The 27,602-nt window shown below is 40.7% G+C and overlaps 6 protein-coding genes across 8 annotated transcripts; 2 read left to right on the top strand and 4 right to left on the bottom strand.

Moving 5' to 3' along the window:
- Nucleotides 1-195: 195 nt before the first annotated feature.
- On the bottom strand, nucleotides 196-2,133 carry LOC123317108 (zinc finger and BTB domain-containing protein 7C-like). Its single transcript, XM_044903483.1, has 4 exons — nucleotides 1,768-2,133; nucleotides 1,029-1,202; nucleotides 742-967; nucleotides 196-485 (listed from the first exon to the last, which is right to left on the bottom strand). The coding sequence occupies exons 1-4, from the start codon at nucleotides 2,014-2,016 to the stop codon at nucleotides 226-228; spliced, it is 909 nt and encodes a 302-aa protein (XP_044759418.1). The 5' UTR covers nucleotides 2,017-2,133; the 3' UTR covers nucleotides 196-225.
- A 559-nt stretch (nucleotides 2,134-2,692) lies between these two features.
- LOC123317110 (glutaredoxin-C4-like) lies at nucleotides 2,693-3,818 on the top strand. Of its 2 annotated transcripts, none has more exons than XM_044903486.1 (4): nucleotides 2,693-2,854; nucleotides 3,231-3,382; nucleotides 3,433-3,537; nucleotides 3,596-3,818. In XM_044903486.1, exons 2-4 carry the CDS (start codon nucleotides 3,281-3,283, stop codon nucleotides 3,686-3,688), a joined length of 300 nt encoding a protein of 99 aa, XP_044759421.1. In that variant the 5' UTR covers nucleotides 2,693-2,854; nucleotides 3,231-3,280; the 3' UTR covers nucleotides 3,689-3,818. The 2 variants fall into 2 exon arrangements, with proteins under 2 accessions (XP_044759421.1, XP_044759422.1); XM_044903487.1 differs by lacking the exon at nucleotides 2,693-2,854 and adding an exon at nucleotides 2,898-3,071.
- A 249-nt stretch (nucleotides 3,819-4,067) lies between these two features.
- On the top strand, nucleotides 4,068-5,173 carry LOC123317109 (group XIIA secretory phospholipase A2). 2 transcript variants are annotated; one of them, XM_044903484.1, is made up of 4 exons: nucleotides 4,068-4,225; nucleotides 4,327-4,563; nucleotides 4,614-4,856; nucleotides 4,970-5,173. In XM_044903484.1, the coding sequence occupies exons 2-4, from the start codon at nucleotides 4,332-4,334 to the stop codon at nucleotides 5,122-5,124; spliced, it is 630 nt and encodes a 209-aa protein (XP_044759419.1). In that variant the 5' UTR covers nucleotides 4,068-4,225; nucleotides 4,327-4,331; the 3' UTR covers nucleotides 5,125-5,173. The 2 variants fall into 2 exon arrangements, with proteins under 2 accessions (XP_044759419.1, XP_044759420.1); XM_044903485.1 differs by lacking the exon at nucleotides 4,068-4,225 and having other exon boundaries at nucleotides 4,249-4,563; nucleotides 4,617-4,856.
- On the bottom strand, nucleotides 5,136-13,160 carry LOC123316678. Its single transcript, XM_044902869.1, has 10 exons — nucleotides 12,999-13,160; nucleotides 12,803-12,939; nucleotides 11,912-12,748; nucleotides 11,103-11,854; nucleotides 10,052-11,046; nucleotides 8,109-8,636; nucleotides 7,710-7,843; nucleotides 6,673-7,515; nucleotides 5,665-6,437; nucleotides 5,136-5,610 (listed from the first exon to the last, which is right to left on the bottom strand). Exons 1-10 carry the CDS (start codon nucleotides 13,111-13,113, stop codon nucleotides 5,244-5,246), a joined length of 5,481 nt encoding a protein of 1,826 aa, XP_044758804.1. The 5' UTR covers nucleotides 13,114-13,160; the 3' UTR covers nucleotides 5,136-5,243.
- Nucleotides 13,161-15,295: 2,135 nt separating this feature from the next.
- On the bottom strand, nucleotides 15,296-27,040 carry LOC123316680. The gene is made up of 18 exons (XM_044902870.1): nucleotides 26,916-27,040; nucleotides 26,652-26,851; nucleotides 26,426-26,589; nucleotides 25,868-26,199; nucleotides 25,388-25,814; nucleotides 24,192-24,627; nucleotides 23,690-23,841; nucleotides 23,245-23,384; nucleotides 22,590-23,191; nucleotides 22,267-22,537; nucleotides 21,646-22,204; nucleotides 21,344-21,557; nucleotides 21,070-21,286; nucleotides 17,604-17,806; nucleotides 16,969-17,132; nucleotides 16,581-16,912; nucleotides 16,080-16,482; nucleotides 15,296-16,012 (listed from the first exon to the last, which is right to left on the bottom strand). Exons 2-18 carry the CDS (start codon nucleotides 26,849-26,851, stop codon nucleotides 15,579-15,581), a joined length of 5,250 nt encoding a protein of 1,749 aa, XP_044758805.1. The 5' UTR covers nucleotides 26,916-27,040; the 3' UTR covers nucleotides 15,296-15,578.
- On the bottom strand, nucleotides 20,979-23,848 carry LOC123318008 (hexamerin-like). Its single transcript, XM_044904653.1, has 7 exons — nucleotides 23,690-23,848; nucleotides 23,245-23,384; nucleotides 22,590-23,191; nucleotides 22,267-22,537; nucleotides 21,646-22,204; nucleotides 21,344-21,557; nucleotides 20,979-21,286 (listed from the first exon to the last, which is right to left on the bottom strand). Exons 1-7 carry the CDS (start codon nucleotides 23,772-23,774, stop codon nucleotides 21,028-21,030), a joined length of 2,130 nt encoding a protein of 709 aa, XP_044760588.1. The 5' UTR covers nucleotides 23,775-23,848; the 3' UTR covers nucleotides 20,979-21,027.
- Nucleotides 27,041-27,602: the final 562 nt, after the last annotated feature.

Consider the following 27,602-nt stretch of genomic DNA (forward strand, 5'->3'; position numbering starts at 1 on the left):
AACACAGATGACAGACAGATATGCTGCGTCCGATAAAAAAACACAGATAATAGATTAACTCTGTTGTTCGATACACATGGGCGACTCGTTGTGCGCGGCTTTGGGTAAAAAATGAACAAAATATAAAGAACAGATCGAACTTCAATAGTTTCAGGGACTTTTAGATGTGGGAAATGAATTAACTCATCGACAAACTAGAGAAAATGATTTATTACATAATTCGATTCAATATGTATCATGCTGCATTTTTTTACGTTTTCTACTGTGATAATCTTGAGGATGTCTGTACGAAACGTGTTTTCTCAAGGCATCTCTACTCCTCGAAACGTGGGGACATGATTGGCAAGCGTAATAGGCCTCTTCGTGTGTTTCAATGTGTACTCTCAAGTTGTACTGGTTGCTTAAGTATTTACCACACAGAAAACATTTGCAACTCTCTGATAAGTCCTTGTTGGATTTTCTAGGTATTTTGGGTGATAGTTTATCTGAAAAATTACTAATATGTTAATCAATCGATCCGTTCAGTTTGTACTGTGTAAAATAAATCAATGATCAATGGATATATCGACTGAAAATAACAGAAATGAGGAAGATAATCACTACGAAAAACTTATAGCTCAGGATCATAATAATTTATGTAAATTTACAGCTGTTCATCTGTTATTTAAGCGATATTGTATAATGATGTGTTGAGTATATGTTTATATACCAGTATTTCCACCTGTGGACGTGTGACCTAACCTAAAATCGAAGTCTCCCAAAGCGTACTGCAGCTACTGGTCGTTAAAGAATTTTTCTTCAAATTCGGCGTCGGAGAATCTCGTTCGGTAGGTAGTATTTCCACTTTTGATACGTGCTTTGGGGTGTCTTCTCTTTCAGTTGTGGCGGTTGGTAAAGTTTCTTCTAGATTCACCGGTTCATCGGTAGAGTTTTTATCCGAACTACTATCTATGCTATTTTCAGGTACCTAAAAGACGTTTATTTGTTCGGTTGGTTTGTTATCCGGATGTTTGATTTGAAACACTTACTTTCATATCACATAAACCTTGGATTTTGAGTAGTTTCGCCACAGAGAGCAAGCTTGGTAGTTGCTCTCTAGTAACCACACATTGTCCCTTGTAAATGAATTGGAGAACTGCCCTTATGTCATCGGCGCTTACGTTGTGCAGGACGATAACTGGGTTCTGAACGCTATCCATATTCTGAAATAACATTACTGTTGGAAATTCAAAATTATCATCTTGGTATTGATGGTAATTCAAATTTTTCCATTTCAAGTCCTTATTTAGTCTGGGTTTGTGAAGATTTTTTTATTATCAGTATGACTGTATGTGTTTTTCTCATCGTTTGAGTCTATCATCAGATTTTTAAGCACCAAATCAACTTGAAACGGTTATATATACAGTCTGGTATATTAAATTTTATGTTAGTAATTTGTTGGCTAACAGTACTAGTGGAACATTTGTTTATGGAATGGGCAGATTATCATTTACATTGTTGTTTTTTTAATCATTTGATTAGAAGTAGTAGGAAAGTCGGCGAATTTTGTGTTGTAAACAGTCAGATAGGCAACCGGGTCAAATATCTCTTTTATCATACACACGAGCCACCTCCAAATAAACGAGAAGTGAAATAAAAATCTAAAAATAGCCGAAACGATGTGTTACATGAATCTCGACTTAAAAATAGTGCCACTTTCAAATGTCCATCAGGTGCAAAGAGCTGGTATGCGGAAAAGAGTCACTGTTTCGGAAAAACCTCTCTCACCTGAAACAACTGGAAGAAATACGTGCTGCAGAGCGCCAGAACCACCTTGTGCGCCTTCACCGTCTCCTGGTCCACGGATATCGTGATGTCTGTTAACATGTCCGTCTCTAAGAGCATCGGCAGGTTCCCTAATATAGTCGATTGGTGATAGTGCCATCGGAGCACGAACTGTTGGTTGCACATTTCCCCCGTTTTTCCGCGATTTTCCCGTGAAAATCCGTCGAGACAACGTGTGGTCGGGTTGCACATGAAAAATATCGCAAGACTGAGACGGTTCAATTTCGGCGATCGTGTTTTGTCCAGCTGTTCTATTTTTGAGCGGGCTGGAAAATTGTAACAGGTGCCAGAAAATTCGTTACGCCGGGTCCGTAGGGAAATGCGGTAAGACTGGAGTAAAAATAGAGGATAAGGTGGTTTTTCGTTCATTTGCCGCTGACCGTGATCTCTTTTCGAACAGTTGGCGAATTTGTCCAAATCAACGGATTTTTGAATGCGTTATTTAGTTATAATTATTCCGAGAAAGTTTTGGGGCTTCCTGGAATCAGTTTTGATTCTTTTATAGCTATTACCATTGAGTATTGAGTACTCAATGCTTGAATGCTATAACCGACATGATTGGTGGATGCGCCGTCATTCATTTACCTTAATAATTTGTGCATCCACCAAATATTTTCTCCCTAACAGTACTTGCTATGATCTTGTTGGAATAGACGCATGGCTCGACAAAACACCTTGATATTTGTGTACGATAACTTTTTCTTTGCTCAATCACTCTCCAATTGAGATCATTTCCAGGTCTCAATTTCCAACAAAGAAGGATCGTTTTATCAAGAGTAAATGATCCCAGGGTCTGTTTTCGTTTATCGCAACTGATCAGATAATCGTTATGAGCAACAAAATATTTATGGAAATTTCTATCTCTAATCTTTGATGATGAAATTTTCATCAGCTTTTGTGGCTTTTGCGGCTTCCACCAATCAGGAAAGAGAAACGTCACCATGATATAACCGGTTAATCATCGATGAAAATTTTATAACCTTCGCATTTCCCAGCGTTTCGTTTCACTTGTCGTAACCTACATTTTAGGGTGAGTTTTTCACGGATCAATAGAATTATATGTTTCATGTTTCGAGGAGGAATCTTGTATTTCCTGTTTACTCAATCGTTTTGAAGTGTAATATTGTGTAAATCAAGTGGTCATCAATCACTTTTTCATAATTCACATCATAGTAACAACCTCTAAATTTTCTGAACATCTTTCAAAATTTCCTTCAAAATTCTTCGTGCATTTACATCACTTTTTAGTAAGTAAAGTCAAAACAAATAAGTAGGAATTTCCTATAGCTATAATCTTTGACGTTACATGGGAATCTTTTTAAAATGCTTTATTCTGTATTGCTTCATATGTGGAGTACTCTCGTACTTAGATAGAAGGTTCTCATATCCTGTGGGTTATTTCGCAGAAGGATATTACGCTAACGGATATCTCTACCAACCCTCCAGGAAATTCAACATGTCAGCCGATAAAGCCAAAGCTGTGAAAGATTTGATCGACAGTGATAAAGTTGTCATCTTCTCCAAAACCTATTGCCCTTACTGCAAAATGGCCAAGGAAGTAAGGTATAAACGAATTATTTAAACTCTTTCTGATGGTTCAAGTTTTAGGTCTTTGATGGCCTCCAGAAAAGTTACACAGCCGTGGAACTAGACAACCGTGATGATGGAGATGAAATCCAAACTATCTTGGGTCAAATAACTGGAGCAAGAACTGTAAGTGTTCTTTGACATCCTGAAGAAACTTATGAGTTGTTTAAATACTCTTTTGTAGGTGCCCCGTGTTTTTGTCAATGGGGAATGTCTTGGGGGAGGATCTGATGTTAAAGCCCTTCACGAGAAAGGTGAATTACAGAAGTACTTTTAAATAAGTGTAAAATGACTCAAAAAACTGAGATACTGCGATTCAATATTGTGTTTTCAATTCTAAATAAGTTTATATTATTAGAAGTAAATTATACATAATATATTATGAATAAAAGTGTAGAATTCTGTTATCATGTAGCCTCCCTCCCTCCACAGGAAAATTAACATGCAACTGAAATTCTAGTCTACATATGACTTAATTGTAGGTGCCTAATTGTAAGATAAGGTAAGGTAATGCAACTGTTTTTCATTTATCTATAACGATGTGTAATTTATACACTTATACGAAGAACACAAAACCTAGTTAACAGAATCGATTCCAATGAAGAAACTTAAAATTTCACACTCACAATAAATAAATAATGTGAACTAATTCCACTTTTTGAATGCGCTTCCGGAAAAGCCCGGGAAATTGAAATACTCTATTTCTATGGATGTGTAGTTCCTGCCGCGGACCTCGGTTACTGCATATTACATATTATTGTGCAAACAACTTACTAATATGACCTAGTCGCTCCATTATTCTCTACTATCTCGGGTAATTAATAATATTTAATAGGTAGCAAAACTGCCATTGTAAATAGTAACCTAACCTCAAGGATGATTGATTGTTATTTGTTGTTATGTAAACTATTTCAGAAAATATGGAAATTCCGTACGGAAAAATTGCAATTTACGTGTTGACCTTCATTGGATACATTTACTCTGGATATGGATCAAGCATTTTATCAAATTTAAGGGATGCAGTCATCTCTGCCGAATATACATTCAATGGCCTATTCGCAACCGTTACAAATGTAGCCAAGAAATTTCAGACGTTCACTGATGTGTTCGACTCGGCTGTGGAAGAAGATTGTATTTTCAAGTGTCCCAATGGTACAATCTGAAATTCTTTATGCATGTTATTCCCTAACGTTTATTTTCAGCAGCTACACCTAAACCTAACCGACACCATCAACCTCAAGCTAATGGATGTGGATCTTTAGGGTTGTCTATACCTGCAGAATATCTCCCAATTAGTGAAATGACGAAATGCTGTAATACTCATGACATATGCTATAGCACTTGCAACAAACAGAAAGAATTGTGCGATTTAGAATTTAAACGATGTCTTTATAGATACTGTGATGGATATACACATACTATTGGTGGAATTTCTACTGAGAAAGGTAGGTTTTGAATTGGATAATATTGGTGAAGGGAATCTGATGAAGATATTATCTTTTGATATAAGTCACCGATCATGTGTGACTGTGATTTTTTTCAATTACATTTTTTTAAGCTTGTAAAGGGGCTGCTAAAATGTTGTATACTGGAACTCTGACTTTTGGTTGCAAGCCTTATTTAGACTCTCAGAAAGAGGCTTGCTATTGTCCCCCATCATACGGTTGGAAGGATGATAAAAGACGCAAGTATGAAAGGGGTTCAGATTTGTGAAGCATAAGGTATTTGTTATTATTTTCTTTGAAATATATTTTTAATTAAGTTTGAGTTAATATCGTCCTTCCTCCTTATTTTTCTTAATACATATTACATATATTTAATTTTAAAAGAATTTACATGAAAAATCTAGGCTTCTCTTCAAAGTATTCTTCAGTCTCAATGTTATCTTTTCTGAGGACCTGATGGTAAACTTTCACATCCACCATTTTAGCGTTTGGTACGAAGTAGGTCTGTTGGAATTCCGCTGGACGGTCGAAGGGATATCCCAGTGGATAGCTGTCCATTCTTACCATCTTGTATTGGTCCATCTTGTCGTAAACTTCTTCGTTATCACTTTGTTTGGCAGTGAAGACAGTCTCTTGGTTGTATTTGGTTTGATAGTAGGTTTGGGTTTGTTCGCTTTCATACGGTTTGTAGGGGGATACAATGACGTACATCTGGTAAGTTGTACCATCTGCTGAACCTCTCGGCAACATATATCTGGAATGTAAAGTTTTCTTTATTTGGAATAATCTTTTTTTGATCAAATTTTACCTTCTTGGGAAGCCGTTCATGAAGTCATCCACCTTGTAGACTTTGTCGAAGTCCTTGTTCATGGCATGTTTGTACAGGTCCAAGTAGCTAGTCTTGTCGCTTCCAAACCACAAGAAATCCTCGGAGTTCCTCACTATAACGTTCTCCCCCGTTTTGAGGTTGTAGATGAACTGATCCAGCTCGACGAAGTTGTTGCGGTTCTCCACGAAATCGATGCCGCGACCACGCTCATCGTATTTGGGTCCTAGGAACACCCTAACGTTAGCCTTTTCAACCTTGTCGGAGTTCACGTAGACCCTGTAATTGAAGCGCTTGTGGTCCAACCGGTACTGCTGCACCCGTATCCTGAAGGTAGAATCCGACTGGTATTCCTCAGGAGTTACCGTGAGGCCGTTGGTTATGTCGGTGTAGAACTTGGCGTAGAAGGTCACCAAGGGTTCTATCTCGAACCTCTCCACCTTGACGCCAGGGAAATGCAGATCCTTCTCGGTGTATTCGGGCAGATTGACCTTGTACTTCTGGAAGAGCAGTAGCATCTTCTTGGAGAGCTGGTAGAAGGCGGGGTCTCTCAGCGAGGTCTCGAAGTGTTCCAGAGCTGAGGGGGCCAGAGACTCGTCGTCCATGGGTTGTTTGGAGTAGCCCAGAAGATGACGGGCGAAATTCACATAGCTACCGTAGTATCTGTAGCTGGGGGAGTCTGCGTTACCCTCGATCAGGTTGGCTAGGATGTTCAGACCTTCGGGAGTGTAGAGGTTTACTTTATTGCCATCTTTCTGTGAAGTAAAACATCATTAACACTGTAGCCGAACAGTAAATGTGTTGGGCCCCATGTTGGGGCCAAGTGGGAAGACACAGGAATTATTATTGCTTTATCTTCATCAAGAGTAATGACTGGTGATGGTCCATACTCTGAATCAATGTATTGTACCGCAATAAATACCCAGTTTTGACAGAAAAGGGCTGAATGTATTAGAACCCACAATATTAAACCAAACCAAGCCTACTTACAGTGTAAGCGTACCCTAGGTCAATAGCTTCTCGAATCCTCTGCTCGTAAGTATTGACGTAAGTGTATCCATAACCATATTTACCAACGAAGCACCAACGTTGCCCGTAGTTGTGGAAGTACTCTTGCAGATTCGCGAAGTTCGGTCTTTCGTTGAAGGCCAAGCCGTTGGGGTAGGTCAACGATGGGTAGTACCCGGTTTCGAAGGGTACGTCCCAGTTGAAGAACTCGAAGCCTCCGATACCATGAGATAGACGCTCCAAGTAGTACCTGGCCAAGAGCTGATGATGCACGTAGTAGAAGAGTTCACCGCGTTTCTCGTCTAATTGGTATTTCTCAGAGTTCATCCAGTAGGGGAAGTAGAGGTTGTAGTAGTAGTAGAAAGCGTTGATACCCACGTCTTCCGTGAAATACGAAAGGCTCTGCTCGGGGTTCAGGTTCAGGTAGTTGCCGGAGTAGTCGGAACGTATGGTGTAAATGCCGGATCTGCCACTGTTCAACCCACCGAAATGCGCCATTTTGTGTTTGTACGCCTTCTGCATGACCTCGGAGTTGAAGAAATACTGGGGATAGAGCTCGTAGATGGCCGGTAGGGCGAGACCTTGGGTGTCTTTCCTATGGACGAGGGCTACGGAGTACGTGTACAGGAACATGCCCTCGTTTATGTGTTGGCGAGCCCACACGGACGTTTTATAGAAGGTCTCGTAGTCTTTGGCGGAACGCAACAGGTCGAACAGAGCCTGGACCTGCTTCACGTGTGCGTCGTTCGTCACAGAGAAGATTGAGCCTTTTGGGAGGTATGCCTGGTTTCTCCACAGGTGTAGGAATCTCTCGTAGGCTTCAGTCTGTAAAAAACGAAGGTTGTAACTATCAAATAACTTGATGAAATAGGCAAGAACTCTTTAATCTGGGTTTTTGGTCACCCTAGAGTCAAAGAGGCCAACACACTTGTCAGAAAGGCCCAGAAGCTTTATATTCATCTTCTTAATAGATGTATGGTTTGAAATTATATAGCTTTACCCATTTGTTAAGAGCCTACCTCGTAGTTGTCAGCATATTTCTCGAAGCTGAAGGTGTTGTAGACCTTTTGGAATTCCTCATCGTACACTGGGTTATTGATGAATCTGACCAGTTGGTAGACGTGCTGTTGTTTTTTCACCATCTCGCTGTCCACTGCGGAAGGGAGGAAAAGGTTAATCTTTGCAGGGGTTGAATCCATCTGAGACATCTTCACTGCTCAATTTTGTCTCGATAAATTTGTACCGGTAACGCTATTAATGATTCGAATCTGCCTGCTCTAGGATCTTCGTGGAATGATAATGAATTCTGACTGATATAACTCTTATCAAGTTCCGAATTTGTTATTGGATTAAATATTCATTTGAAGCAGCGTTAATTTTAACGAACGATAAAAGCAAATCTGATATGGCAAACTCACTGTTCTTCACTGGTCCTTTCCCGTTCTGCTCGTCTACATCCGTCGTGTAGTTTCTTTGTACTGTGTTCAGGTAGTTGTAAAACTTATTCAAGTATTTGTTGTATACACTGTTGGAATACTTATTGTAGAGGCCCCTATACGCCTCATAAAGTTCTTGGTTCTCGTTCTGACCCCCGTATGTGTTACTGATAGGGCTGTATTCCTCAGAGTCCGACAGTTGGTCGTAGATGCTGCCCTTCTGATAGTCCCGACCCGCCGCCCCTTGACCGTACCTGTTCTGGTAGAACTGGGTGCTGTAAGGCCCGTGGAAGCGGTTGTAGATGCCGCCCAACAGGTTGTTAGGGTAGCTCGCACCCTGCGGGTATTGGAAGGCCGCGGCGCAAGCCACGAAACCCAAAATGGCCGATGCACCTCTCATGCTTGCCTCTCGCGCTGTAAGAAACAAACGGCTAGAATGCAACGATGCTGTCGATAGCAGACTCATTTTATACTGTATTTTTGTTGTGTACGGACCATGGATACAGGAATATTAACGTAACCCCAGATAAGATTCGCTTGTTTTTGTTCATCGGCGTCTTGACCTATTGCCCTGTGGTGGAACTCTTTCGCCAATAATTAGGAGCTTTTAGGACCGAGATAACGATAAAAAATATCGAATTTCTGCTCGGGAGATAAAAAAGTTTTTGATTTTAGCATTAGCAGTATTAAAACCAACTCAAAACTTGACCTATTTATTATTTATCGATTCAAAAAAATACAATAGCTTCCAATCCTTTTGAACTACAATACTATGAGTGTCCTTCAATTTACCTCTCTAACCTCATTTGTCAGGACAACTGTTTCTTGTTTTCAGTTACGGTGGAGATTATTATACAGGATTTTCCGAAAAAATGCGGTGCAACAAAACTATTTGCACCATCCAAATTCAGAAAAACTTGAACTTCTGCCTGAGACAAGCGTTTTTTTAACTATTCAAAGTCGGAAGGTTTTTTTGTGTGAGATATTCAGTTCAAAATTTTCATGTTTTTCTGATACACCTTGTGTATGGTCAGTCCATGAGCATTAGCAAATTCGCCCTGAATAAAAATCATGTCTTGTTGAAGATTTTCAAAAGTAATATAAAAATGTCAAGTGCTGGGATTTTTCGAAGTCCTCTTGAGAGATCTGTAACATAAAAATCGACAAGGGACTTTTTAGCTTTTGTCTTCAATCGACTTATTTTAAAGGTTGAAATTTTGCAGGACGGATAAAAACCTCTATGTGTTGAATTTTCATACTTATTTCAATTTTCAATGTGTGTATCAGTGATTTTGCTTAGATATCTTTGCTAATTTGATTTGGAACAAACAAAAATTATTTTCATTCATTAATTTACAGTGTTATTGATTAAACATCTCCAAAAGATGCAGAAAATTCGATACAGTGGTCAAATTATTTATTTTGATGTAAATTTTCAATCATAACAAGCATATTTTTGGTGTTCTGTTCAAAATATTAAGGCTCTACTGCCGAAAAGCATAACAAATATTTTTTTTAATATGTCGAAAATTTCCATTGAATTACCCTCGAAAGAACACCCCTTAGAGGTAAAATTTGTCTTGTATCTTGTACCTGTTTGTACGATACAACAGAATTGGTAAAATTTCTTACTTTTGTCTAAACTAAACTCATAAAGGAGCATTGCGCACATATAGACTAATATTCAGTTTATCAAGAGATGAAAACTGGAGAAATTGCAATGTTTTAATGTTGTAGGTATCATTCTAGTTAGAGGAGGATGGTGTTTTCATTTTATCCTTATAGATAGCTTTTTCATCTTAAAAACTCACGAGGGAATAGAATATAAAACACTCAAATATGCAAAAACTAATATCATTTTATTAGCTCATCGTACAAAAGTAAGAAAAATTCGAAAGAAATCAGTCTGCCATTCAGTGATCAATAATGATGGTACAGAGGCTCATGATGTTCCACGCTGCCATATTGGTACTTGGCAGTTTTGTAGTTATCACCATACCCATATTTCACCTGGTCTTCCACTTGGTGTGGAGTGTACTTGGTTCCATACGTCCTGCCATATGCTCCAGTGTTCAGGTATTTGCCATAAAATTGGTCATCGCCATATCCATATTTCTGAGGGTACTCGTTATCTTCGATATCACCGTATACACCGTGTTTTTGGTATTTTCCAATCTGCTCGTCGTTTCCGAAAGCCAAGTGGCTTGGGTAATTAGGTTTATCTTGGTAGTCATCAGTCGTAAAAGTGCCTTCTTGGTACTTTCCGTAGTATTTGTCATCGTCGTGCTTCTTGTAGTAGTCGTAACCATGGTCTTCACCTAATCCATCTTGTTTTTTGTACTGGAGTTTACTGTCACCGTGGTACTGATCATCATCATATTTGCCAGTCTTCAATCCTTGGTACTTCGACTCTTGGTAGTTCTTATAGCCCGGAGCGTTAACCTGTGTGGTGAATAATCCAGGATATTTCTTGGTAAGATCGTGGAAGAAACTCCTGAACCCGTAAGTCTGGTAGTGTTTGGTTTTCACGTCGTCTACCTCATCTTTTTGTTGGTCATCGTCTTGTCCCACTTGGTAGTGGTACCTGTTGTAGTTGTTGTGATCTCCGCGCTGGAATACCATAACGTCGTCATCCTGGTCACCATGTTCGATAGAGAAGTCGTTTCCATGCAAGATGTCTTTATTTACCTGGTGGTAGATCTTGACATCTTTAACGTAAGCGTTTGGTACTTCGTAGACGTCTTCGTGCGCAGTTGGACGATCGAATGGGTAGCCCAAAGGAAAACTATCACCTTGAATGTCGTTTTCGAGAGCTTCGACTCCGTGTTGTTGTTCTACCTTTTGGCTTGGGACGTATGGGTATACTATGACGTATACTTGGAACGATAAACCTTCTTCCCTTCCTCGTGGTAACTTGAATCTAAGACGATAGACGATTTATTAGAGGCTATGGGGTACAAAAAAGATACAATTTACCTTAGGGGCCATCCAGTCTGGGATCCAGAATGTTCATCTTTAGCGACACCGTGGTATCTTTCGAAGAAGCTCGGTAAATCGCCGATGAACCAGCGAGAATCGGCGGAGTTCCTGGTGATGACGTTGTCTCCAGCCTTAAGATCGTGGGCGAAGTGGTCTATTTGGAAGATCTTGTCGTGGATCTCGCTCAGTTTCATCGTGCGTCCATGTTCGTCGTATTTGGGGCCGATGAAAACTCTCACAGCGGCCTTGGTCGCTTTGTCAGCCTTGACGTGGACCTTATAGTTGAAGTTCTTGTGGTTGAGACGGTACTGGTGCACTTTAACCTTGAAAGAATCCCGTTCGTATTCCTCAGGCGTCACGAAGAGACCGTTGGTGATGTCGGAGTAGAAGTTATCGTAATAGGTGATCAACTTATCGAATTCCACGTTTTCGATCTTGAGGCCGGTTTGGTACAGGTGCTTCTGGTGGTAGTGGGGAAGGTTCTGCTTGAATTGGTCGATCAGGAGGAAGACTTTCTTGAAGATTTGGTAGAAGGCCGGGTCCCTCATGGAGGTGGAGTAATGTTCCAGAGCCGAAGGAGCGAGCTTGTGATGGTTCAAGGGGTGTTTGGAGTAACCAAGAAGATGACGGGCGATGTTGACGAAACTTCCATAGTACTGATGGTTGGGGGAGTCTGCGTTACCTTCGATTATGTTACCCAGGATATTGATGCCTTCTTCGGAGTAGAGCTGGTGTTTGTTACCGTCATGCTGAAGCAATTCGAATTTTTAATAAAAAAGGAGATGTTGCGATTATTTCATACTTACGTCTTGAACGAAACCACTGTCGATAGCCTCTCTGATTCTCTGTTCGTAAGTTTGAACGTAGGTGTAGTCCAGAGCGGATTGGCTTCTGTCGCAGAGCCTTTGACCGTAGTAGTGCAAGTACTCTTTGAGGTTGGCAAAGTTTGGTCTCTCCGGGAAAGACAGCCCGTTGGGGTAGGTTAGAGATGGGTAGTATCCGGTCTTGAAGGGAAGATCCCAGTTGAAGAACTCAACGTCTCCAAGCCCGTGGGACACACGTTCCAAGTGGTATCTTGCGTACAGTTGCTTGTGGATGAAATAGAACAGTTCACCGCGCTTCTGGTTCAAGTGGAATTCATCAGATCTCATCCAGTAGGGGAAGTACACGTTGTAGTAGAAGTAGAAGGCGTTAAGACCCACATCTTCGAGATAATAAGACAAGGACTGCTCTGGATCGAGATTCAGGTAGAATCCGGAGTAATTGGCGTGGATGGTGTAGTGTGACTGTTGTTTCCCTTGGTCGTAGTGTGCCATCTTCAGTTGGTACGCCTTTTGCAGGACCTCCGAGTTGAAGAAGAAATGTGGGTATAGTTCGTAGATGGGTGGTAGTACCAGATCTTGAGTGTCGGGTCTGTGGGCTACAGCAACGCTGTAGGAATACAAGAAGAGGCCTTCGTTCAAGTGGTGACGCGCCCAAAGTGCGGTATAGTGGAATATTTGGTAACTGTCGGCGTAATAAAACAGTTTAACCAAAGCCTTAGCTTGTTGCATGTGTTCATGGTTGAAGATGGAGAAGATTTCTCCTTTGTTCAAGAAACCGTCGTGGTTGTAGAACTCCAAGAAGTTCTCATAGGCTTCATTCTATAAGTTGATGGTTTCGAATTAGTTTTGAAGTTACTCAGTTTGGTAACTCACCTTGTAGTGCTCAGCGTTGGATTTAACGTCGAAGCTTTGGGCAATCTGAAGGAATTCCTTGTGGTAGAGAGGATTATTGATGTATTTCAGAACGTCGTACACGTGTTGCTGTTTGATACCATGATTTTGCTCGTTGGCTGAATAAAAAAATCAATTTAAACTCAACTTATGGATTTGGTGTTTCTTGTTTACTCACCCTGGTATTTTGGCAGAGCCAGACCGCAAGCCAAAACGGCGAAGATTACTAAAGCCACCTTCATCTTGGTCGTTCTGAAGAAGCGACTGATCTGATTCCTGCTGGAGTGCATCATGGTTTTATACACGATGCTTGGTTGGAGTCACTAGGAGAGTTTTCTGTTTATCGTTGACCTTTACCGATAATCAGAGGTTTGTTATTGAAGATTATTTTTTATAATGTTTTGCTTGAGGTGTTGTTTTCTCGTTCGTGAATCTTCCAATGGAAAAATTTCGCAAAATAAGATGGAAACATCCAAGGAGAATGCATGAAGGGAGAAGTGAAAAACGATGGAAGATTAAGCATGTTCCAAGTACTCAGATTGACGACTCTTTGAAGGAAAAAGATGATGAATCATGGTTAACCTTCTATGTATTTCCAACCTTTTGGATCTGAACCCTTTGGTGGGTTTGGAGACCAGTATCAGGCAACGGTCCAACATTGGAGGGTGAACAATAGAAATACCTTTTGGAACATTCTTTGCACTGATAAAAAGATTCATCGAACCAAACCAGAAGGCTCCTTAAGCTGCAACAAGCTGAGCTTCTTTTATCTGACGCTGAAGTGCATCTGTGGCATATGATATTAAGCCTCTGCTTGCCAGCATAAAAGAAGGTTTTTTTGCAGCATTTAGTCACTGCTGGTGAACAACAGAAACACTACGATTACTCAGAGAAGAAAAAATTATGGTGACCTCTTGACAAATGTTTCAACTTCTACAGCTAACCTGCATATTCACGAGGAAACCTCGTGCTGTGAATTTGAGGGAATGCTGAATACCCTGTATAATAGAGAATAGATAACCATATTTATCATAAATTTGTGTTGCTACAGGTTAGAGAATATCAACCGCCTGTTTAATAGATCCTTCAATTGTGAAGCTTTCTTCAGTTTCTCTTTCAAATACCTTTAAAATTAGAGGGAATTTGATTGGATGAAGCTAGGGTTCCATTTCGGTTTTTCATAAACAATTTTTCCATAAAAAACTTGTACGAGACATAAACGTCCCATGATTAGCACATGTATTGTTACGAAAAAACAAATTTTGCAAACGACCGATAAAAACACAATTTAATCATTTACAACCTAATTAAAATAACTGTGGAAACGTTTTCGACGCCTTATCCGTCCTTTAGAATCAAAATACCAACCTTCAGGTCACTTATGTCCAATAATAGGATGCAGAAACTTCATTTTTGAACGTAATCAGTCGGCTTCAAAAAACACAACGAACATCACTTTCTATTCGCAATTTTTCCACCCAAATCATAACCGCGGCAACTGTTGGAATCGGTTATGACTATTTTTTTGTTCAAAACTACCGCGTATAACGCTTTTCTAAAAGCAGCTATTGACTGAGGTTTCGTTGGGATGCAAGTGTACCTATGCAAATAGTTAAAAGGATGATGCAAGATTCCTTTGCTATCTTCATTCGGTGTTGTGATCAAATTTCCGAAAGTCTTGCATCATCTCAGGGTTCTCATCCCTGACGAAGTCAAATATGAGACCGTAACCATGGTCAGCATCTACTCTTTCCTAACGCTGTATTTGTTTGGGTCACATCCCCCAGTTTTACCATCCAGAATGGTGGAATGATTTTTTCAAGTAGACCATCTTTAACAATATATTTTTGCTAGTTTATGTTGCAATGAAGCCTAGAGGTTTTGATAGGGGAGACTTTTCTCTCACTCTGGTAGATATGACAGGGCATGAGAGACCTCTGATCGAAAACTAGTGAAAGACCTATTAGATCTTAGTAGTGTCCATGTCTTAGGATATCTTTGGCCAAAGATTCTCTTAGAATAAGTGTTCTGCGCTTAGATTACACAGTAATGTCTATGTCTCTAATCTTTAGGCAGAGCAAGTATCTCTCTTCTTTGGCAAAGCCAAAATGGAAATCTTTTGCCAAAAATGAATTATTGTTATGGAAAAAATCCAAGGACTGAACCTGGCTAGTTGGCAGTTTTTCCATGACACAAAACTAAGAGAGGCAAAATTCTTTATAGACAGCTGTGTGAATCAAAGAACAAGAGCAACCACAAGTTGCTACTCTTTGGTGAAACCTAATCTGAATTGAATACTTTAGGTATAAAAATATACAACATATAATACAAAAACTTCTCTTCAACAGTAAATAATATCTTGCTCTATAGAGTAAATTGGGAAATACAATTCCCTTCATGATGAATCACTAGGACAATGTCATAAGTATTACACTTATGGGACTACTGGAAAAGGTGTCAGAAGAAAAAACTATGTGCTCTAGAGGTTATATTCTTCATTTTATTAATTACACATCAAGTACGAATTTGCATGTTATTGTTGAATTGCACAAGAGAGGTGTCACAGTATACCTCTCTTCGATATTTGATCAAATTATTAAGACAACATCGATACAACCCTCCTCGTAGTTAAAATTAAGTTCCACACAACATCGAAGACGAGTCTGGAAGAACGAATGAACCGAAGAAAGACAAACGTTAACTCCTATTACATATCAATCATTGGTTATACATAAATACATCATGATCTTCATCCCCTTCACTTCCTGCTCTTCAGACCTAGCGGAAAACCTCCGACGGGGTACAGACTGAGCGCCTCCTTGTCCATCACCAGGGGATTGGTCGTTTTCTCGACGGGCACGATCTCGAAGGACCTGAGCAGGTGGTAGAATATCAGCTTCATCACCAGCATACTGAACCTGGTACCGACGCAGTATCTCGGACCGGCCCCAAATGGCAGATAGGCGTTGGGGTGTATCTTGTGCTTGTTCTCCGGGGAGAACCTCTCCGGGTCGAACTTGTCAGGGTCCTCGTAGTACTTGGGATCGCGATGGATGCCGTAGATGGGCAGGAGGATGGTATCGCCGACCTGCAGGTGCACCGGTTTCTCGTGCGGCAGTTCAGGCTCGATGGTGTAGGGTTTGGTGCACAATCTGTCGGAGGCTATGGCTCCCGGCCACTTCCTGAGCACCTCTGCAAGCATAGATGTGAATTAGATGGATGGAATCGTTAGGAGTAGCATTTGGTGCTCGAGACTTACCACTGATGACCATATCCATGTATTTCATGTCCAATATATCCTGATAGGTCGGCTCACCGCCGTCACCAGGCGTGCTGTCGCACTCCTTCCTCAGTCTCTCTTGGATTTCCGGAGCCATAGCCAGCTCCCAGGCCAGGAAGGCCAGCAGGGTGGTCACGGAGTCTATGACGCCGAAGTACATGACGAAGACGTAAGATGCCATCTCGTCGTCGGTCACGACCCTCATGTTCTTGCCGTCTTCTCCGGCCTCTGCTTTGGCCTTGAGCTGTTCCTCCCTGACGTCCATCAGGATGCCGATCATGTCGGCTCTCTTGATGCCCTTCTCCTTTCGCATCTTTATCGTGTCTTTCACCGCGTTTATGAAGAAATGCTTGCCGGTACCGAATAGCGACATGCCGAAGAACTGTGGGGAACAATTTGTGATATGAATAAAGGCTTAATTGCATTAATTTGATTTTTTTATGAAAATCTATCCTTGAAGCAACCAAGCAAAGTTCTTACTCTGGGAATACTTTGGCACAGCGTGTACAGCAGCAACACCAGTTTCTTGTAGGGGATGCTCAGGTTGCATGTGGCCACTCCCACCTCGAAAACTATGTTCTTCTCGTCTCTGAACGAATCAACCTCCATCCCCAGGGCAGCATCTGATGATATATCGTTGAGGATCCTCAGGATGACGTCCTTAAAATCAACCTCTGCTATCTCCTGTTTCTTCTCCTCGATGAAACCGACGAAATTCTTGACGTGGCGTCCTATCAGAGGAAACATCAGTTTCACCTTGTTGCCGTTGAGGATTGGGGACAGTATTTGTCTGACTTCCTTCCATTCTTGACCTGAACGCAAAAAAAAGGATTAATACCAAGGAGGGAAACCACTGTTAAGGTCATACCTTTCAAGGGAAATAGAGCCTTTTGCCAAAGGTCGTCGGAACTGTTCAGGATGATGTTACCGTGGTCTACGAAGTACTCGGCGTCCTTGACGCAGATCTGTTTGATCATTTCCGGCGTTCTCAATAGTAAGATCGGGACGTGGAACAAATAGGCGCCGACGTATCTGCAATTTTAAACTGAATAATTATGAGTTTCATTCATGAATTTTTCAAATGCACCGCGGAAACTATTCACTATTCTTCAAATATGAGGTTTTAAAATTCAAATCGCTTCGTTTCAAGTTTACGATTTGGCAACAGCGCCTCAACCGGCCATAGAAATCCCATAGAATTTTACGACCTTCCTCATTCGTCGCAGACTTAATAGACAGCTATCTTTGTCTATCTCATCAAGATAGTGTATTTGTTGTCCTTTATTATCAACGCATATTTCAGTCGATGTTGCCAACTTGTGCAATAAAAACGAAGCGCTTCATATTTTAAATACCCATTTAAATTTTTCATTTTTTAGTACTTAAAATGTGACGTTTCAAATAAATCTCATAAAAAATACATCATTTTCGTCAGAAGGAGTATTTCCTATTCGATACAGTTTGTGGCATTTATGTGGTACCGAAGCCTGATGATGTTCTCACCTGTGGTCCGACGGTACCTTGTTGTACATATCGAGGAGTTGATCACCAGGAGATGTCATACCCATGCAGATCTCGTAATTGTCGCCGAAGAAAGGTATCACTTTACCGGTTGGTACGTTCCTTCTCTCCCAGTACTTGAATCTCCTGAGCATCAGGAACACCAGGAGGGTGATGGCGCCCACAAAGAGGGCTACAAAGGTCATCTGCAACAGGTTCAAAACGTACGTTTCTATGATTCGATGAATCTTTTTGTCCAATTCCCCTTAAAAAAACCATACTGGGTCGAAATTCATGGGTACTATGGCCAAAAATACTACTCTCGAATCGGTATTACCGACCCCTGTCTATGATCAGTGCTAACCTCGCTTTTGTCAGTGTCAGTACTGTCAAACTGTCTTGGATTTGCGTTGTTGCATTTGCTAAACGTCAAAATCTCGATTTTTCAGTCTTTTTTTGGATCTTTTCCGATCTGGCTCCAGGGTTTAGAGGGTTACCTTGGTACAGGTTAAGGTGGGAAATAATAGTGGACTTTATTCAGATGCATAACATTCATTGATAAAAAAATCGACAAACGTTACGATTTAGATCGAACTAGCCAATCAGAATTATTCGGAATAGGTGATTCCGTGAAAGAAGAGTAGATGCTGACCATGGTTTCGGTCTTATTCGACCTCTTCAGAGCAACAAAACTGAGATTTGGTTAAGAAGATGATTCGAGTTGGCTCTCGTTTCCTGTCAGGTGGCGCTAGGGTTTATTCAAATATTGCAGCGTCTACTGAAAACGAAAAAGGATAAATTGCTCCGACGAGGTCCTATGAGACCGATGGTGGTTGGCTAGTTCGATTTAGATCGACATTTGCTGATTTTCGTATCAATGGAAGATATGATCTGAATTTATGTCGACCAATTGTTCCCAAACTTTGTGTTACCGATTGAATGATTCACAGTTTATCAAACTATAATGTAAAACTTCAATTATCGAATTTTGTATTCAGAGACGTCCATACAAAAATCTGCAGTTTAAAGAAAATATTTTCATCGATTTAGATTTAGTTAGAATCTATCCAATCTTTTCAACTTCGCCCTATACTACATTGTTTATTGATTACATGATACAAGATTTGATGACTTTTGCAAATTTAATTATCGATAATTACCATTATCACATTATACAGATGCGATTGCATCAAAATACACTTCAAACAGACAAGGAGATATTTCACATATATAGAAAGTGTAAACGGATTTTTTTCTGTTGTTCATTTCAACATACAGCGACCACACAAAAAGTTGTTTGTTATTCGAGTTTCGTATTTTACTTCACATTTTTTTCTAGTCGTTTCATTTTTCGATTATTTTTGATGAGCTGGCGAATTTTTGAAGAACTTTCTGGGTTCTATAGGTTACATTTTAGTCTGTGAAAAACGACTAGTAAATAAGAATGAAGATGATTGGACATATTCTCATATTTTTCGTATCTCTAATTTCTTGATTTATTTTCTAGAAGAACTCACCATTTTGATCGCTGGAACAGGTCACCTAAAGTGCGGCGAGATGATCCGGGATGCTGTAAAGATTAAACGAAACTGAGTTTGATCGGAGATATGAATTCGGGTCAGTATAAATAAGAAACGACCTCTTGGAGTCTTTATGTGCAAGTTCCCAATGGTTTTGTAGCGCGCGTGGTTAGGACACGCGTTTAGATTCATTTCGGACATCGCATATTCGTATACATACTTATTCCAAACATGTTGCGGAATTAACAAGATTGCTATTTTAGGGACAAGGTCGGATTTCGCATCAAAAAATTCATTAATTATTCAGAAAATTGAAGTTATCGTAATGTGGAGATAATAATTCGAAAACCGGTGGTAACATTTTTTTGAGAACGTTATGGGTTCAGTGAATATCACGATATATTCTAGAGTTTTGGATCTTAATTTCATTGAACATTTGGAATGTGGGTGTAGCCCTAAAAAATGGGTAAATTATGTCTTCAAACTGGAAGAATTATTGTTTTTTTTTACCGTTATTTTTTTGGCTCGTTAAAAGAGAGGACGTTGTATTTTTTCGAAATAAATACTCTGTGATTTGAATTAATAAAATTTTGGTAATTTCACTGTTTCCACTGAAGATAAATTAGTTGTTGAATCGATTTTCCTTATGTATTTTCTTGGAGAATTAATTATGTTGGTTAACTTACGATGGGGATGGTGAAGCGAGCAAATCAACTGGGGAATTTCGAAAAAAATCGAGTTTCAATCAACAGCCGGCTTATTTCGGTCGATTGCAACGTACCAGCGTCGGGAAATGAACTCATTTTACATACAAATTCACTTACTCACGATCCAAGATAGCGAACCCACACTTTCAGCACTTGAACAACTTCGATTCTGAAATGTATCAAACTTGTCTGCCGGAATTCAAGGCTATTCACCACATCGATGTTTCTATTCAGCCCTGCCAGTTGTTGCACCGCATTCAAATCAGTTTTAAATCGGACACGTCTATTACTCCTCTTCCTCTATCCCACTGAAGGTTTTCCAGCCTGGAGGATTTTCTTCAAGATTCCACGTGTGTTCTTTTGTTAAATGCAGGATGATGTAATTGATGCGCTATGCCGAGGCACTTTATCGTGGATTATCAGATATAATTGTAGCGGATAAAAACTACTCCGTCGGTTTTTAAATGCAGCAATTAAGGTTCATTATTTAGTCGTTACGATTGATATGAAGAACAGAGGTGTGTGAGATAGTTGGAAATTACAATGGATGTTATAATGGGGTCCCGAAACGGATTCCTTATAATTTTTTCCATCTTATATGTTCAACCATCCTAGGCAAAACCGTGGAAATTAACTGCTCAACAATTGATAGTATATATCTAAATAAAAAATGACATTTTACGTACTAATTTCGAACAAAAAGTCGACTATTTTCGAAAGCAAGTACTTTTCGTCCGCATTCACTTTTCGTCCGCTCAGTTCCTTGCGAGAGAGGCGATTTAATCAATTTAGGGAGCTATGATGTGATGAAAATCTGCGTATGGCATTAACAGTCACTTGTACTTGTCAAATTAATTCTTTACGAAATTTGTTACTTTTTTATATTAGTTTTCATTGTAATCGAGAATGGATAGTGATGAAGATATGGATCTGGGAGCCATGAATGGGCGTGTAGGAGTCTACAAAGTCAGTGAGGTCTGTTTCAGTCTTTGGTGGCTCATCGGTATGATATTTTGAGAATATTGCTCGAAGCGGCAATTGGTTTCGTCACGGCCCTAGCCTCCGGTTGAAATATCTATCACTACACTGTACCGATGAGGGACAATGATCCCGAAACCGAGCTACAGTTGTGTTAAGGGCATAAATAACTATTTCCCATTATTATTTTATTAATCCTCATATTTACATACATCAAATCGATCAAAATGGGTGATTCTTGTTGATTTTATCGTCGAAAAACACCAGGGCCTCGTGGAGACGCGAGTTCGGCAACTTGTAACACTCGTCGTTCTCCATCGGTCGGTCCAGAGGATAACCCAGTGGGTACTCGTCCATCCTGTAGACGGGATATTGATGGGTGTCATCGTAGGAGGCGCCAACCTCGTTGCTCTTGTAAGGACTGACCATCACGTAGAACTGGAAGGGTGTACCACCCACCGAACCTTTAGGTAAGGCGACTCTGGGGAAAAAAATCAAATGTGTTAACAACCCTTCGTTGAAAAAACCCTAGACAAACCTTCTGGGGAAGCAGACTTCATCGGGGCGTATCTTGAACTCTTCTTTACCGGATTCTGCGTCCAGGACTTGCTGGTAGGTCTCCCTGTAAGGCGTGCGTTCGTCACAGTACTCAAAGAGCTCTTTGGAGCTGCGCTCGATGACATTCTGGCCTTTCTTGAGCTTGAACGGGAAATAGTCGAACTGGATGAAGTTGATCCGGTTGTCGTTCATATCTGCAAGAGAAACGCGTTCGTTAGGTCGTTAAATCACGAGTGGACCTCAATATCGTGCGATTTAAACCCTATAGACTTCTCCACATACCTACAGTTTCGCCCCTCTCGTCGTACTTCGGTCCTATGTACACCCTAACGGAGGCCACTTGATCCTTCTCCGAATCCACGTAGATCCTGTACTTGAACGGCTCGTGGTTCATCCTGTACTGCCTCACCCTCGCCTTGAAACCCCCCTGGTCCACGTCTTCTTGGGTAACGTCGACGGCGTTCGACAGGTCGGAATAGAAGTAGTCGTAACGCGTGACCAGCTTGTCGAACTTGATCTTCTTTATGGAAACCCCCGGAAACTCCAGATCTTGTTTGGTGTAGGGCGGGAGGGAGCTCTTGTAGCTGAGGAAGAAGGAGCAGACGTATTTGTACAGCTGGTAGAAGGCGGGGTCTCTCAAGGCCGTTTCGGAGTGTTCAAGGGCGGAGGGAGCCAAGGCGTTCTTGTCCTTGGATTGGGAGGAGAAGCCTAGGAGATGACGCGCGTAGAAGAGGATGGATCCGAAGTATCTTCGGTTGGGGGAATCCGCGTTGCCTTCCACCATGTTACCCAACACGTCTAGACCTTCTTCGTTGAGTATTTTGATGGGTTTTCCATCTTTCTGTCAGGAAGAATCGTCACGGTTAAAATCAGTGGTTTGGGCGATGTTATCAAGGGTTTTACCGTTTGGTGAATGATGCCCTCATCGATTACGTCCCTGATTCTTCTCGAGTAGTCCTTGATCAAGGTTAGACTGTGTTGGTAATCCCTTGAAGGACCCTGTTTCTTCACTTGGTTGGTGAAGAATTGCCTCAGATCAGCAAAGTTTGGCCTCGTCGGGAATTCCACGCCGTTTGGATAACGCATCGATGGGTTGAAACCAGCTTCCAAGGGTAAATCCCAATCGATCTCCGGTATGTCTCCCAGGTTGTTCGCTAAACGCTCGATGTAAAACCTGCAAGGAAGAAATTCGGCAACTGCGCCAAAATGTTCAGAAATTTACTCACCTCGCTGCAGACTCTTGGGAATGAAAGTAAAAGACTTCACCACGCTTGTAGAACACATCGTTTTGTCCCAGTTCCTCCCCACTCAACCAGTAAGGGTAATACAGGTAATAGTAGTAGAAGAAAGCGTTTATACCCACGTCTTCCAAGTAATAATTCATCAAAGCTTGGTCAGGGTGGAGGTTGAGGTACTGCCCTGAGTAACTGGAGTTTATGGTGTAGCCTACAAAGCCGTCTGCATCTTTGGGATACTCTGTCTTGCCGCTGCAGTGTTTGTTCTTGTATTCTTGGGCCTTCTGGATGGTCTCGGCGTTGAAGAAGAAGTGAGGAGTGACTTCGTAGATGGGGGGGATGCTGAAGCTTTTGCAGTCTTCTCTGTGGGTCAAGGCAGCGCCCAAAGAATAGAGGAAGAGTCTTCCGTTTAGGTTCTGTCTGGCCCAACATGCTGCCTCGAATAGAGCCTCGAAGTCTTTCGCGTTGTAGAATAAGGAGAAGAGAGCCTTGGCTTCGAGTATGTGATCCTTGTTGAATTCAGAGAAGATGGCGCTGCGTGATAGATGGCCCTTATTATGTTCGACTAGGAATTTCTTAGCCACATCTTTCTTCTGAAATTATTGGTTTTTAATTGAGGAATTTGTTACGTTTACTTTTTCTTTACCTCGTAGCCTTCCAGGAATTTATCCAGGTCGAACTTTGCTGCTGTGTCTACGATGCTCTTGTGGAAGCTCGGTTGGTTTATGTGGTCGAAAAGTTGGAGGATGAGTTTGTATTTCCTCACGAATTCTTTATCGGCAACCGCTACATCCAGAACGTACAGTATATTAAAATCGTCAATAAACTTTGATTCTATTCGAGATTTTCGTTTTTTCGAAGTTCGTCAGGGTTCAAGTGTTATCTTTATCCTGGTCCGTATCAGGAGAACATTGATATCAAATTTGGCGGTTATAAAAAATTGTGTAACTTCGAATATATTCTCATTTATGAGGAGAATTATAGATTTACCTGAATTAACTGATTATGAATAACGAAAACAATAGAAAGAGAAGAATAATAGGAAGGGATTTTATCCTTAAACAGCACTAATACAGTATTTTTTCACTTACCATACTCTTTTTCATTCTGGTTATCTTTTTCGGCACATATCAGAGCCGATAGGCTCAAACAGATGAGCACACGTAACAGCAGCATAACTACTGAAAGATTCAATGAAATATCTCCTTTTATACAAAGAGATAAAATCCAATGTTTATTCCCCCTTTGCGGAAAGATAGCTATTAGTGATAATAACTTTTATCATAATTTTCCTTGAAGAAAATTTCACAGGATTTATTTGGTGGTTGATTGTTCGATTTTACTCCCATTGAAAGATGAACTTTCATAATGAAAATGAAGTTTTCTTCCTTTGAACAAAGTTGGTTTTATCACTCGCCTCTTCTCAAGCTGCTTAACACTTTTCTATCTACAGATTCGTTTTATACAGCAGATAAATTTCATTTTCAAGTCGTACCTTATAGTTTTCACAATAACCTTTAGGATAAAATGGGATTAGGTGCAAAAATCAAATATATGATTAGTATATTCACAAATTTATTCATCGATCATTACAATTTCTTTCTCCTCCTCATACCCAACGGAAATCCATTCTCCGAAGTCAGATTCATGGAGTCCTTACTGATAACTAGGGGTATTTGCGTCTTCTCCGTTGGTACTATCTCGAAGTTCTGCAGCAAGAAGAAGAACACGCTCTTCACGGTCAGCAGGCCGTACCTGGACCCTATGCAGTACCTGGGACCTATTCCGAAGGGTAGATAGGTGTTGGGGTCTATCTTATCCTTGTTCTCCGGTGAAAACCTCTCCGGATCGAACTTGTCCGGGTTCTCGAAGTACTTGGGATCGCGGTGGATGCCGAAGATCGGGATGGTTATGTTCATTCCCTTCTCCAGATGGACCGGCTTTTCGTTGGGTAGTTTTGGCTGGATCGTGTAAGGTTTCGTGACCACCCTGGATATTCCAACGGAGCCTGGCCATTTCCTCATGGTCTCTGCCGAGAAATGTAAAGTTACTAACCAGATTCACAGTTATCTGCCATCTGATAGAGGTTATGTTGAAATTGTTACATTTAAAACGTAATACATAGCTCAAGCATGCTCTATAATCTTTAAATAGTAGTAACTATTCATCAAAATCATGTGCTGAATGAGGAATGGTCGATTAACTTCTTCAACTTGAATAAATCTGCAACTGAGGTAGATCAACTGCTTGTTGAAGCAATTGGTGAGGTTGCTTCAACTCAGTTGGGTTGAAGTGATCAGTTTCCTCATGATTTCTATCGAGAAATGTAAAGTTACAAACCAGATTCACAGTTATCTGCCACCTGATAGAGGTTATGTTGAAATTGTTACATTTAAAACGTAATACATAGCTCAAGCATGCTCTATAATCTTTAAATAGTAGTAACTATTCATCAAAATCATGTGCTGAATGAGGAATGGTCGATTAACTTCTTCAACTTGAATAAATCTGCAACTGAGGTAGATCAACCGCTTGTAGAAGCAGTTGGTGAGGTTGCTTCAACTCAGTTGAGTTGAAGTGATCAGTTTTGAGAGTTTAAATTCAACCTGGTAGGCAAAGAACGTAGTTAAAAGCCGAAAAAGGAGAAAGGCAAGAAATTGTAAGTAATAGTGGAAGAGGATCAGTGCCTAACGCAAGAAGAACTTGCATTGATACCACAAGAACCCTAACAAGCAATTTTGGACCATTGAAAATCGCTGTGGTTCATTCCCAATTCCCAAAAAACTCACCAGACACGACCATGTCCAAATAGGGCAAGTTCATGATAGCCTCATATGTTGGCTCATCGTTTTCCGCGCAACATTGATCTATTTCCTCGATGAGTTTCTTCTGGCATTCGGGATTCGTCGCCAGTTCGTAAGCCATGAAGCACATGGTGATGGAACCCGTCTCAAAGGCTCCCACGAAAATCACGAAAGCCTGGGATGCTATGTTGTCATCAGTCAGCTTCTGCTTCAAAGCCCTCACGCTTGACGTCTCCCCGTGCGGCGCCTTATTCTCCAAACTCTCCCTGGTCTGTTCCTCCCTAGCCTCCATGAGAAGACCCACCAGATCGGGGCGTCTGACCTTGTGCTCCTGCCTCGCCTTTATGGTGTCCCTCACCAGATTCAAGAAGTAGTACTTCACCTCCTTCCCGAACACCGACATTCCCAGTACCTACGAGTCGGCAGTACTTACTTCACGTAGTCCACAATCTGCCTCTCACTTACCCTGGATATTTTCGGGAACAGCTGGTACAGGAACAAGACGAACTTCTTCCAAGGGATCGTGAAGTCGCAGGAATCGAAAGCCATGCTGTAGAACCGGTTGTTCCTGTCCTTCATGGAATCCACTTGGACGCCGAAGGCGTTGTGGGCTATGCAGTCGCTGCAGTACCTGGTGTAAGCGTCCCTGAATTCGCCCTCGACGTAGTCTTGGTTTTTGTCTAGGAAGTACTGGCTGAAGGCTTTGGCGTGCTGGCAGACGGAGGAGAACATCGATTTCAGCTTGCTGCCCGTGAAGGCAGGACTGACGATGGCGCGCATGTCTTTCCAGTGTTGCCCTTGAAGTTTAGGAGTGAAATATTGATATTTGTTAGTATTTTCTTCGACAAATGCTGATATATCATGTTTAAAACCCTTTATGTAATGGCCTTTACCAAGGGTTCAAAGTTTAGACCTCTTCATCTTGGATAAGTTAGGTTAGGTTATGCTTGTTGTTATAAAATGAGGTTATATTGGACAGCAGTTCCAACTGGCAACACTGAAAGAGAATAGTTGAATGACTACCTTTCAAAGACACAAGACTGTTGGACCAGAGCTCGTCGCCACTGGCAAGAATCAAATCACCGTGATCCAAAGTGTGATCGCTGTCTTTAACGCACATCTGCTTGATGAGTTCTGGACATTTCAGAATTAACACTGGTACGTGAAATTGATAGGCTCCAATGTACCTGAGGAGTTTGGGAAAATATATAGATTATAGTAGAAATCAGTCGTTTTTATATGTTTTTACCTAACCCCGTCCAGTTTTTTGTACATCCTCTGTATCATCTCTGCCGGTGATTCTTTGCCCAAACATATTCGTAGATTTTCGCCGAATATTGGTACGATTTTGCCGGTTGGTACGCCTTTTTTGGACCAATAGTTGTACGGTTTGGTCACGAGGTAGTAGATGAGGGTGAGAACAAGAATGATGAGAACCACTCCAAACATCTACGTGGAAAAATAGAACGAAAAAATTCAGATCGACGTGATTTCATCAAAATATTCATCTCACCTTTTGGTCTTATGTTTATTTCACGAAACTCGGGCAATAAAAAAAAATTCACACAAGTCTCGATTTGTCGAGGTCAAAAGCTCGTCTATCCGATCCTTTTTGTTTTATCTGAATAATTCAATAATTACATCCTTATCTAAATAAGACTTATGATGATTTACTTCTCAGTATATGGCAATGTTTCTGAAACCTCTATTTCTAATACTCTGGAGACTGTTATCAATCGAATTGTAAATTATGTATTTTTGACCTCGGAAAAAGATACAATCTAAGTGAAAATTCGCGAGTTAACTTTAACGTTGTCGTTAGTAATTGAAAATCTATTGAGAAATTAGAAAAATCTAGTTAGTATTGTATGAAAAGTGTAAACAGTTTTTTATTTGAGCTTTCATTGAAAATTTTCATTTATTGAGTGCATATATTATGAACATTTTTTATTCGAAGTGAACATAGACGTTCTTATTGCACTGCCTCCCTATGAACAACATTTTTCGATCTCTGTAGTGTTTAAACAAGTAAAGTTGAAGGTTCGTCAACATAGGAGCAGGATACATACAATGTAACATACAAAACTTATCTGATATCGAGATCAGGTTGTTTATTTACTTCATTTGTTAACTGTAAATCGCCAGCAAGTGACACTCACTGGTCCATGGAGGATAGACTACACAACATACATTTACCCGG

The sequence above is a fragment of the Coccinella septempunctata genome, chromosome 7 (genome assembly GCF_907165205.1).
Source record: "Coccinella septempunctata chromosome 7, icCocSept1.1, whole genome shotgun sequence".
In the NCBI taxonomy this organism is placed as follows: domain Eukaryota; kingdom Metazoa; phylum Arthropoda; class Insecta; order Coleoptera; family Coccinellidae; genus Coccinella; species Coccinella septempunctata.

Excerpts from the sequence above, each read along its gene's own strand:
- LOC123317108 (XM_044903483.1), bottom strand. The coding sequence starts at position 2,016 with ATGTGCAACCCGACCACACGTTGTCTCGACGGATTTTCACGGGAAAAT. Across the intron at positions 1,203-1,767 it reads ATTTCTTCCAGTTGTTTCAG|AATATGGATAGCGTTCAGAA; the intron begins GTGAGAGAGGTT and ends ATGTTATTTCAG. Across the intron at positions 486-741 it reads TTGGGAGACTTCGATTTTAG|ATAAACTATCACCCAAAATA; the intron begins GTTAGGTCACAC and ends GTAATTTTTCAG.
- LOC123317110 (XM_044903486.1), top strand. The coding sequence starts at position 3,281 with ATGTCAGCCGATAAAGCCAAAGCTGTGAAAGATTTGATCGACAGTGAT. Across the intron at positions 3,383-3,432 it reads ACTGCAAAATGGCCAAGGAA|GTCTTTGATGGCCTCCAGAA; the intron begins GTAAGGTATAAA and ends TTCAAGTTTTAG. Across the intron at positions 3,538-3,595 it reads AAATAACTGGAGCAAGAACT|GTGCCCCGTGTTTTTGTCAA; the intron begins GTAAGTGTTCTT and ends ACTCTTTTGTAG.
- LOC123317109 (XM_044903484.1), top strand. The coding sequence starts at position 4,332 with ATGGAAATTCCGTACGGAAAAATTGCAATTTACGTGTTGACCTTCATT. Across the intron at positions 4,564-4,613 it reads TATTTTCAAGTGTCCCAATG|CAGCTACACCTAAACCTAAC; the intron begins GTACAATCTGAA and ends GTTTATTTTCAG. Across the intron at positions 4,857-4,969 it reads TGGAATTTCTACTGAGAAAG|CTTGTAAAGGGGCTGCTAAA; the intron begins GTAGGTTTTGAA and ends CATTTTTTTAAG.
- LOC123316678 (XM_044902869.1), bottom strand. The coding sequence starts at position 13,113 with ATGATGCACTCCAGCAGGAATCAGATCAGTCGCTTCTTCAGAACGACC. Across the intron at positions 7,844-8,108 it reads GAAAGGACCAGTGAAGAACA|TGGACAGCGAGATGGTGAAA; the intron begins GTGAGTTTGCCA and ends TCCCTTCCGCAG. Across the intron at positions 6,438-6,672 it reads ACCTAGGGTACGCTTACACT|AAAGATGGCAATAAAGTAAA; the intron begins GTAAGTAGGCTT and ends TTTACTTCACAG.
- LOC123318008 (XM_044904653.1), bottom strand. The coding sequence starts at position 23,774 with ATGCTGCTGTTACGTGTGCTCATCTGTTTGAGCCTATCGGCTCTGATA. Across the intron at positions 22,538-22,589 it reads TCCCAAGAGTCTGCAGCGAG|GTTTTACATCGAGCGTTTAG; the intron begins GTGAGTAAATTT and ends TCTTCCTTGCAG. Across the intron at positions 22,205-22,266 it reads AGGGCATCATTCACCAAACG|AAAGATGGAAAACCCATCAA; the intron begins GTAAAACCCTTG and ends TCTTCCTGACAG.
- LOC123316680 (XM_044902870.1), bottom strand. The coding sequence starts at position 26,851 with ATGTTTGGAGTGGTTCTCATCATTCTTGTTCTCACCCTCATCTACTAC. Across the intron at positions 26,200-26,425 it reads CAGTCTTGTGTCTTTGAAAG|GGCAACACTGGAAAGACATG; the intron begins GTAGTCATTCAA and ends CTAAACTTCAAG. Across the intron at positions 21,558-21,645 it reads CGAGAGGGGCGAAACTGTAG|ATATGAACGACAACCGGATC; the intron begins GTATGTGGAGAA and ends TTTCTCTTGCAG.